The sequence below is a fragment of the Micromys minutus genome (genome assembly GCF_963924665.1).
Source record: "Micromys minutus genome assembly, chromosome: 31".
NCBI lineage: Eukaryota > Metazoa > Chordata > Mammalia > Rodentia > Muridae > Micromys > Micromys minutus.
The window spans coordinates 14,069,101-14,080,482 of NC_137966.1; the positions used below are offsets into that span (position 1 = coordinate 14,069,101).

Here is an 11,382-nt window from a genome sequence, read left to right on the forward strand (position 1 = left end):
CCCTGATTCTTCATGCTTGGGGCATCCCCTTGATCACGTCCTAAAAGGGGTGATTTATAGATCTTTATCATCTATATATCTATATAATAATAGATATATAGATTATATATATACAATTGCCTAAAAACAAAATACACATTTAGAAAGAAGAGTCTATGTAAAAACACGCCACTAGAAAAGCAGCGAATAATCTTGGACACAGACTTTTCCTTTGACTAATGACTGAAGTCACTGTGAGTCATCCTCTCTGCTGAAGGTGCCACTAGCTGAGGTACAAAAGCATCCCTACAGCAGCTGCTAGGGACCAACAGTTTGAGTTTCCCCTTGGTGTGAGGCAGTTCTCACTACGTAAGGCTCAATTTACATATGCCGAGGAGATATCTGGTATGTCTTGTTTCACAGCTGACACTGAGGAAGCCGCCTTCAGCACCTAAGGCTAGGCAGGGACATGCTGAGAAAATTGCCACCTAGAATGTGCTAGAGCTATTGGAGTAAATGCTGACACAGACTTCAGAGACAAAAAGAAAATTTAAAAGTAAGTTATATTTTTTACAGGTGTAGTAGCTTACCCTATAAATGCCATCACTTGGGAGGCAGAGGTAGAAGGATCAAGTCTACATATGAAGGTTGAGGCCAGCCTGGCCTATGTGATACCATCTCAAACAAAGTGAACATTCACAGTACAGAAGAAGAAACAGCACCCAAGTGACTATTTCATCCCCCATGGGACTTTCTGCCTCCCAATATAACTACACCTTCATAGTAACTACCAGACTGCAGGACACAGGAAGTCTGCACAAGGAGACAAATCTGGATGTGGGAAATGTGATGGGACTAGTAGAGACAGACCACAGACACGGAGCGGGATTTGCATCTTGGCTCACACAGACCAACTGAAAACAATTTGCAATCAGGATGTTTTAGTTAATGCCGACTTATCATGGTTAATTCTTGTCAGATTCAAAAGGGCATTCATGTGGCATAAAATAACCATTGTTTTACAGATATTTCCTGTAACAGAATAATGAATGGCTATAATCTTAGCACTTGTGAGGTGGAGACAGGAGGATCAAGAGTTCTAAGTCATCCTCAGATACACAAGTATTCATGGCCAGCCTGGGATTTACAAAGACCATTTCTTTAAAGTAACAAAAGCCAGGCACAGAGGCACATGACTTTAATCCCAGTACTCAGGAGACAGGTGGATTTCTGTGAGTTTCAGTCTAGCCTGATCTATATATCCAGGCCATCCAAAGTTACATACTGAAATCCTGTCTCAAAAGGACAGAAACAAAAACAAACCAAAAGAAGTGCTGGAGCGGTGGCTCAGTGGCTAAGACCATTTGCTGTTCTTCGGAGGTCCTAAATTCTGTTCTTAGAACACATGAGGTGGTTCACAACTGCTTATTACTTGGTGATATGAGTCAGGGTCCTACTATACAGCCAAAGACAAGCAGTCATGCTTGACTTAAATTGTATACTTTTTGGAGCACTAAGTAATGGGGCACTAAGATAGGGTGTCATGCAGCCCAGACCAGCCTCAAATTCACCATGTAGCAGAAACTAACCTTGAACTCCTGATTGTCATACCTCAGTTCCCCAAGTGTTGGATTATAGGAATGTACCACCTGGTCTAGCTAAGTGTTTATCCGTCTGCTTGTTTTTAAAATAGGATCTCATTCTGTGGCACAGGGTGGACTCAAATTTGTGACAATTCTCCATCTTCTGCCTCCCAAATGCTGGGATAACAGGAGTGTGCCACCATTCACTTTAAAATGGGAAACATCCAAGGCTAAGGATATAATTAGTAACACAGTGCTTGTCCATCATGCACGAAGCCCTGGGCTCCATAACTACCACTGTTTTGGTTTTTCCCCTCCCCCCTTTTAAGGTTTTATTTATTTTATGTATGTGAGTACACCATCATCCTCAGACACACCAGAAGAGGGCAGTAGATCTCATCACAGATGGTTGTGAGCCACCATGTGGTTGCTGGGATTTGAACTCAGGACCTCTCAGTGCTCTTAACTGCTGAGCCAGATCTCCAGCCCACCTACCACTGTTAATAAAGTAAATATTGTTATGTGTATGTATTTTACAAAAAAGTTGGAGGAGAAAGGGGAGGAGAGAGAAACAATGGGCTATGCCTCTACCTGCACATTATCAAAAGAGCAAGTGCCATGCCCACAGCCTGAGCTCCCTGGACACTGGCTCTTCTCCCTCAGACCCTCCTTTCGGACCTAACCACTGTACAACACTCACCCTCAGTGCAAATACCACATTGAAAAGAATCATGGTCGGTGCTTCCCGCTTTGGAGATGGATCTGTTTTGGAGACCTGTAAAAGAGCATAACTGTAATAAATCAAAAGATCCGACAGCTCATCTGTCTCTTTGAGACAGGGTATCACTATGAACTGCAGGGTGACCTAGAACTTAGTATGAGTCCAAGCTGGTCTTGAACTCACAGTGATCCTACCTCAGGCTCCCAATACTGGAATCAGAGGGGTGAGACACCACTGCCAGCAGAGAGCCATGACTTCCTAGAGAAAGCTGTAGTGCTTTTGCTCAGAGAGGAGTCAACCACCACACAAACAGCTGAATCACACTGGTGCAATGAGCAAAATGGCTTGCACTTGGAGTTCAGCAACTGAAAAAATCATGCTGATGATGCCCAAAGTGACAGGACAGAGAGGGATGCACATGGGTGGAGAGCCCGGAACCATGCCTCTGCTGCCATAGCAAGGACTCAGGGCATTTAGAGATAGGCTAGTGCCCAGCATCCCTAATGCAAAGGGGCAGCCAGTCTTGCTACAGAACCAAGTCTATACCTCTCTCCAGTTTTGGCATCCCATGCAGTCTCAGTAACAAATGCCAAAGCAGCCAAATCTACCACTCGGAGAGGCATTCTTCAAGCCTAATTACAGGTGTGGCCTATAGATGGAGTGAAAACCCTGGGTCCCAACTCTCCCTACAACACCAAGGAAATGTACCATCCCTGACTGTCACTACAATTCTACAGGAAATGACTGTCAGCTCCACCCTCTCACCCACAGACAGGACAGAGCCCTGTCATTAAAGAACGCTGTAGGGAGGGAGGATACTATCAAAGGTGAGATACTTCCAGTGGCTTCAGAAGTCCCAGCACAGCTCTTTATACACTCTCTACATGGCATGGCCTACTGAAATGTTTCTGCATCGAAGTGATGTGTCATGGAGACTGCCTGTACAAAAAGGGCTGACTGGCTCTAGTGTACAAGTGTCTTTGGGTATTAGCACATTATACCTTGTTAACACTCCTCAGTGCCCAAACACTCATCCATCAGAGAACATGTAGAGAAAGGTTAGCACAACAATATGTGCTAAAAATACATGAGCTGTTAAAACAGCACTTAACAGGAAGCATGTGCCATTTTTTAAAAGTTCAGCACAACTATCTGTAAACTCATTCTTGCCTTCCCTATATATAAGAGGAAAGGCAGAGATTCAAAATATAGTCAGCAAAGGCTAGTAACAGCTGGGGATGTAGCTGAGTGTACCAACAACTGCATAGCATGTGGAAGACTATGGGTCCCATCCATCACTGAATGAAAGGACAAGCTACAGCACCTGGAGGCAAGCACCTCATCATCCTCTGCTGGATCCCGAGGACCCATGATGGCGCATGTCTCATGGCAAGTGGTTGATCAGATCTGCTGCCCTAATCACACATTCACCAGTGTTAGCATGGTTCTGACCCTCAGAACCAGTAAAGGCCAGGCTCACCCACCCTAGAAAAAATCCTACCTGCTGAGGAGAGCCATACCTGCCCCAGAGCATGCTGCAGCAGTGTTGGGTGCCCAACAAACCGTACATTATCAATCTTCAGCTCAAATTTTTGGCCGCACATTTCAGATTTGGTTGCCAAAATTGTTGCCAGAATAACATCCGAGAACCTTAAAATTGTAAAAAGGTAGGACGGAAACGCATTAACGGAAATCACAGCACCGTGCCCAGGTACCCACAAGTGGGGGTGGCTCAGGAAATGACAGTTCTGTGGAGCTACTTTGTCCCCAATGATAGGGTGGCATTTCTATCAGTGACTCTCTTGCAGCAATCCCAAGGTTAGGGATGTGAAATCACCAGAATTACAGGTAGAAGGCAGGAGAAGCACAGGCTGAAGGCACATGCTGTCATTTCTTGCATGCTGTATGAAATTAGAAGAGAAACAGCTGCGGTTTGCATTTAAAAGATCAGCTGGGGCTGGTGCTGCCCTCAGGAGCCACTCACCGGGGCTCACAGCAGAGGGGCCTCTCCTTATTGCACTGTGGTTTGGGAACTATACCTCTAAATATCCATGTCCCTAGCCCCACCACAACAGGGCCACAGAAAGGACCAGGGGACAGAGCTCAAGGATGCATGCAGTATGCTAACTACATCCCTCTCAGCAGAGCTGCACAGCCCCTCCCTTACGCTGAACTTTCCATTCTTACTGAGGGAATGTTGTACAAAGCATGCAGATGCACTGTGCTACAGAATGTGGGATGCACAGAAACAAGTGTAATGTAGAAGTGGGGATGGCTGGGGTGTGGGAGCTCACCCTTTCCAACAGCCATCTGTACATCTGTCTCCCTATTGGCAAACCTAGTCCTCCCTGTCTGGGGACCTGGATAAGTGAGTTGTCTGCAGGGAGGAGAGCACTGGGGCCTGGTGTTGCCTCTTATCTCAGAGACCAGGGACCGAGGGCCTCCAATGTAGACATACAGGCACTGTTTCTGATCTGGCCCTAAGGGGAGAGAGCACCTATGCTCACCTATTTACCACAGAAAGCTTTCTAATATCTAGGTAGGGTGGTTTATCTATTCCTGGGCAGGGAGACCCTTACAGTTGTAAATGAGACTATGTGGAACCTTAGTTTTGTTTCTTCTGGAGACATTCTCAGTGGGGGAAGGGAAACAGACTAACATAACTTCTCCACTGCATGACGAAAAAGGAAGGTCAGCTTCAAACAGCTGCTGTGGCTCAACTCTAAAGCAGTAAATGACCCTGGGACAGAAAGTGTCTATGGGGCACTCATTCCAGGCCACCCTACAGAGCAGGGCTGTCAGAGCAGGACCTGGAGGCGGTATGGAGCCGAGCCTGCCCATGGCAACATGCAAGGCAAGCAGCTGTGCAATTCTCCCGCTCCTGCCCATGCCTGTGAGGGTTTGTGCTGGTTCCCTTCAAAAGTAGCAGGATCCCCTGGCTGCCACACAAACCAGATGCAGAGTTGGTCACAAGGGGCTTCCTTACCCTCTGCAATGTGGGTTTAGTCAGAACTTCTAGAACTAGTCTTATCACTAAAATTCTTGGACCCAGACAAACCCTTAGTCCCCCTTCCCTGGAACATTAATGTCTGAGATATTAGGACATGGAAGACTCAATATCTCAGATAAGGGCATTTTATAGGTTTTCTTCAAAAAAACCTATGTAGCTTTCTGCTGGTCCCACCTACCTGAAGGGCACACTGATGTGGAAGGAGGTTCAGGTACTAAGCCTACCAAACACTTGGGCCCTGATCCAGCCAGTATTTCACATCATATCTACATAAGCAGCATCAACACTGTACTGTCCAACGAGTTAATGTACAAAAGTAGCAGATGGGAGACTGACCTTAACCACCACAGACCACTTCTTCCTTCACAGTCAAAACTCTCCACTAAAAACTCTCTCTCTGCTGTGAAGAGCCACAGACATGCCTCAGCTTTGGCCACAGGATGCCCAAAGACACCAAAACTCAAATATGTCCTTGAAAGAACAAAATCAAACCTTTCCCCTCTAAAAGGCCTGACCCTCAAATGGATATGTACTGCTGAAGTTAAGCCATGACGCCTTAGATGGCTGTCTTAGGAAGGCCACTGCTAATGAGAGCAGGTCTGAGCTGCATACCACCTTTTAACACTACACATTTATGATGAAAGATACTTGCTTGGTCATGGACTTCACATAGTGTTTGGTAATGTAATACGCACAAAGACAAAGTAACCTGAGACCAGGGAAGGGGTATAACTTACACTTAGCAAACTACAAGGGACAAGGTTTACTGTTTCCAAAATTTACAAAAATCCTTTGAAAACCTGGTAAGTGTAAAATAAGACAATAAAACACCTGCTATAAAAACTAAACATTCCTAACTTGAACATCCAAGAAAAAACATATTTAGGAAGATAAAACAGCCCAGTTGAAAAGCAGGCCAGAATTTTTCCTTGTTTTAATTTCTTTTTATTTTAAAAGAATAGTGTTTCTAGTTAGAGTATTTAAGGATTCTATTTTTAATAAAACATTCTGGAGTGGGTTATCTAGAAACAGATAGGAGAAAGACAGGAAAGGAGCTCAACTCTATATCCTCAACATGCTTCCCTCCTTTTTTAATGTGTTTGAATGTTTTTGCCTGTGTTTGTGTGGGCACCATGTATGGACCTCAGGCCAATGGAGGGGGGGGGCTTGAAGAAGGCACTGGATGCCCTGGAACTAAAGTTACAGATGGTTGTGAGCTACCATGTGGGTGCTGGGAACTGAACTCAGGTCCAGTGGAAGAACATGTGTTCTTAACCATGACCCCTCTCTCCAGCCTCTCAACTTGCCTGCTGATGGAAGTTCACACGTACTATGTGTACAGCCACAGCTCACACAGGATGAGTTGTTATGGGGACTAGTCAGTGTAGCTTACCTTCATGGGGACATTTTTGCCACTACTTGATTCCTTCTAATCCTGGGTATCTAAACACTCAAATACTTAAATGCTGTTAACACAGACAGTCTGTCAGCCTGTCTGTCTGTTTCCCTCCCACTGCCTCTCTCTCTCAAATTAAAGAAAAGGAGCAGCACTCATGAGCCCCTGCTGTGCAGTAGGACAGGAGATGAGAAACCCACACATTGGCCCAGTATCATGAGATTACTAGTTCCCATTTTGGGGAGGAGGTTTGCACAGCATACCTGGTCCAGAAATCTCTCTGGTGCCAGACAACCACGCTTTAGGTTCTCAGAAGATATGAAATAGCTAAATAATTCTGGGTGGAGAAAGGGCAGTGGCTGTGGGGAAATCTGGGCTCTTGAGAGGCAGGGAGGGTTCCAAGCTAGAGCCTATGCACCTCGTTAGTCATTCTTCAACATTGAGAGAAATTAGGCAGTAAGCACAATTACAAGAAGAGAAGGCAGCCGGAATCAAGACAGAAAAGGGGTGGAGAGATCTTGGTCTTACCCTGCAACCAATTGCTCATCGGTTGGAGGACATGGCTTGCTGAAATGGGAACAGGACCATCAAGACCAAACAAAACATTCTTTCTTTAAAACCATGTAAAGTTACAAGGTTGTTTTATAAAAACAGCATTGAAGTCTAGCAGAAGCAGCAGTATAAAGTATTAGCTAAATGACACGACTTACCAGGTGAGGAAAAAGATACACATACCCCAGATGAACACTTACCAGGGGATTTTTTTCTCACTAAAGCTCAAATTCTCACATGTAAGTACAGGCCAGGAGAGAATGAGAGTCACTTCAGAATCCAGGACATCGGAAGAGCGGACCCTAGTATCTGATCTTCCCAAAAGTAGGTTTCTTATATGTGTGAGGATAAATAAGATGCCCAGACAGAAAAGCCTTCTGAACTATGGTGCCACAAATATCATCCAGCCCCAGATCTGGAAACAGTGTGGGGCGCCTGCACACTCACCTCCTGAGCTTCCACCCAGCGGGTAAGGAGGTCACAATAGATGCAAGCCCGTCTGTCAGAACCCTGGGGTCTTTGTACTAGCTGATTTAGATTTTCAGTACTTTAATGTTTTACGTTCGTATGAAGAACATTTGACTCTAGAACATGCTGCTTTCCAAGCAACCATGAAAAGCTTCAAAAGGGCCACTGTGGCTCCCCAGCTTGCTCTCCCCAAGAAACACATGGCCAAAGAGAAATATGTACAAGAGTGCCCTTCCCTAGCAGCTCCACACTTCGTCATCAGATTATGTAGCATGGAGGATGAGAGGTGAACAGACTTCCCTCCGCATCCTGGCAGCTTAGTCACAAAGGACCACCCAACAGACAGGACTTGGATCCACTCCAAGAGTGCAAACATAACTTGGTAGCCACTGAGCACCTCAAGTGAGGGAGGACTGAGAAGCTGGATTCATTTTTAATTTCAGAGATGTTTTTTATTGAGTGGTTAGTTGTGTTTACTTGATTTTGTTTATTTTTTCTGGGACAGGGACTCTCATATCCCAAGTTAACCACAAATCCACTGTATAGCCAAGGACAGCCTTGATCTTCTGATCCACTTGAGTTCTGGGATTACAGAAATTCACCACCATGCTTAGTTTATGAAGGGCTGGAAGCCACGTATTTCTGTGTAATAGCCACACTGGCCAGTGTCTGAAATCCTGACTAAAGAGCAGTTCTGGTCCTTAGTTACAGAAGGTAGACAACCCCACTCAGCTAAGTCTCTACCTCAGAAGCTACCAAGGAGGAAAACCCTGCAAGTCCCAGGAAGGGAGCACCCTTGGGACAGAAAGTGGGCTTTGCTGTAGCACTGCCCCGCTTCAGAAAGAAGCTCTGAGCTGAGGAGTTATGAAGGGACTGGCAGAAAACTGAGGACCACTGGGAATTAATCTACATCTTTTAATCATGTGGTACAGAGGTTGGCAGATGCTATAAAGTTAAAAATACCAAATGAAGCAATTCTCAAGTTCAATTGAAGAACTTAAGACAAAAGCGCTCTCACCTCCAAGGTTTTCTGATTTTATTATGCTCAGTACTGAAATGGAGTCCCTAGAAAACATCTTTGTAAGACTCTGAAATTCAATTGCAAGAATTTGATGCTGTTGTCAGACCTAGATATGAAAGACTGTTCAAAGCTAAACATGGTTGCATGTTAACTTCTGATGCCAGCACTCAGGAGACAGAGGCAGGTGGATCTCAGTGAATTCAAGGCTAGCCTGGTCTACAGAGAGTTTCAGAACAGCCAGGGTTACGCAGAGAAACCCTGTCTTGAAAAGAGCCTGTCCAAAGGCTCTGCTCCGGTGAATCTTGATGGGAGGTGAATTTTGCTCCACAGTGATCTGTGACAGACAGAAAACAAGACACACCTGCCCAGTATACAGCAACAAAGGGTTTGGTTGTTTTGAGACAGTCTCTTGTAGCACAGGTTGGCCTCAAAACTGGCTAAGAGCTAAGGCTGGACTTAAATCTTGGTCATCCCTATGTCCACCTTCCAAGTGCTATTATTACGGAGGGTACCGCCACAACCTGCTGGGGCAAAAGCTTTCTCTAAGCCTGTGACACATTTGTTTCAAGCCACCAGCCTTAAAGGAAAAACTATGTCAAGACCCTCCTCTGAAAGAACCAGCAATTTTCTATCCCCAGCCACCCGAACATACTACCCTTCCCCTCACTTCTACCATGTTCATAGGAGAGGATTGAAAAGCCACACTTTGAAAGCTTAGGATGTGATGCATGGATCAACATGGTTGCCTGTGTTGTTGATGATAGTATGCATGTAGGCCTGGACACAGTGGCACAGGCCTGTCATCCCAGTACCTGAGGTGAAATAAAACAAAAACAAAGAAGCAAAACCCCACATACTTTTGGCACTGTAAACCAGAATGGTGGATGTGGTGCCTTTTAAAGATCTGACAGGACACAGCGCTGACTCACTATACATCAAAGACCCTGTGTGGAGTCTCAGCTGCCTTCTCCTGGGAGAGAAGCCCTACCCTTTTTTCAATGGTCTTTTGAAACAGGGTTTCTCTGGGTAGCCCTGGCTGTCCTGGAACTCACTCTGTAGACCAAGTTGGCCTTGAATTCACCAGGAATCTGTCTGCCTCTGCCTCCCGAGTGCCGGGAAGGTGTGAGCCACCACCACCAGGCTGGAAACCCTATCCTTTACCTCACACAGGCCCTGTCTGTGTTTTAGGGAATCCAGGCAAGTAAACTGTAATCTTCTCTCCTTTATCTAGGCCTATGCTGCCTCTTACTAACCTTTCAAATGCACATAAGAAGGCAGAAGTGCAGCTTACGAATCTAGACCTTGACAGTCCTCCTAGACACAGAGAAGAGCAAGCACAGAAGGAGCAGCGGCAGCTGCCACTGCGCCCGGGCGGTATGCGCCTGAGCACCGGCACCTCACTATTGGGCATGTGCTATGGAAGCAGGTCTGAGAATGACAAAGGATCTGCCTTCCTCTAAGATCCTTTCATTGGAGAGAAATGAGCCACATGACATGCCTCATCCATCCTCTGACTCCTATACCCAGTCAGGGACTAGCAGTGCAACTCCAGCTAAGAGCACCCACTCTATGGCAAAGGGCACCAGTTTCTCAGAGGGACAAACATCCGGGTCAGCAGGAGGGTGGAGCTCTGCCCAGGCCTAGAAAGAGAACCAGCCTTCCTGCCCAGAATGGCTTTGAGCCCTTACCTGGAGTCACCATCTTGGTCATCAACGTGTTCACCTGTGTTGTTGACAGCGTATCTGCTACGTGGTTTATCTGAGGGAGACAAAGGAAGAATGGCTAAGAATGCTCCACACACAGGACTGCGGAGCTATTAAAACACCAGCTTCCACTGTCTAACAATTATTCATCTACAAAGAGGAACCAACATTTGTACATCTTGGAATATTAGACTGAACACAGTCAGTCTGATACAGAGTGTCAACTATCACTTCTATGAAAACCCTCTATGGCACACAGTCAAGTGTTAATGTTCTAGCATTAACCGTGGCTAGAAGCAGGAGGGTAAGCCATTACTCATCATTACAGAACTTAACTTCAGATCAAAGTTTTGGAAATATGTAGTGGTGATAGCTTCACAATGGGAGGAATGCAGCTAATGCTACTGAGTCATACACTTCCAAAGATTAAACTGGCAAATCTTACACTGTATCTATGACACCATAGTAAACATGCTCAGGAGTCAGGGATGCATGTAGCTCGGTGGCACTGCTTGGCATGTATGAGACAGACTAGGTCTCTCTGAAACACAGAAGAAAATTATAGCACAGTTTCCAAGAAGTTATGATAAAATGCTATTTTTTTGGAGGAGGAGTTGAGACCAGGATCTCACTAAAATGCTAGGACGAGTCCCACCCTCTACATAGCTGAAGCTAGACCTAAACTCCTAATCTATCCTAATCTAGCTCCTAAATGTTGGAGAATAGCGTGTTGGGATTACAAATGTGGCCACCATGCCCCAGCTATGGCTATTAATTTTCTTACAAAAAAATTGAATCTACATAATTATATGTATGGGAGATGGGCACATAAACACCCTTAATGTGTGATAGTGATTAGGTAAGAGAAAATAATTTTTAACCTTCATGTTCTTTACTAAAACATTATGATTTTAAAATAAAAAAAAAAAAAAAATGTGATGAGCCAGGT

The 11,382-nt window shown here is 45.2% G+C and overlaps 1 protein-coding gene across 2 annotated transcripts in view; it reads right to left on the reverse strand.

Annotated features, from left to right (window-relative positions):
- Positions 1 to 10,485, reverse strand: part of NPRL3 (NPR3 like, GATOR1 complex subunit) — a 30,808-nt gene extending 20,323 nt beyond the window's left edge. Inside the window, exons 1-4 of one of the 2 annotated variants that reach the window (XM_080942333.1) lie at positions 10,419 to 10,485; positions 7,218 to 7,256; positions 3,804 to 3,933; positions 2,263 to 2,337 (exon numbers count right to left, since the gene is read on the reverse strand). In XM_080942333.1, coding sequence (XP_080798459.1) covers positions 2,263 to 2,337; positions 3,804 to 3,887 — 159 coding nt within the window. In that variant the 5' untranslated portion in view covers positions 3,888 to 3,933; positions 7,218 to 7,256; positions 10,419 to 10,485. The remainder of the gene's footprint in view (positions 1 to 2,262; positions 2,338 to 3,803; positions 3,934 to 7,217; positions 7,257 to 10,418) is intronic. The other variant, XM_080942334.1, reaches the window with a different exon arrangement.
- Positions 10,486 to 11,382: the final 897 nt, after the last annotated feature.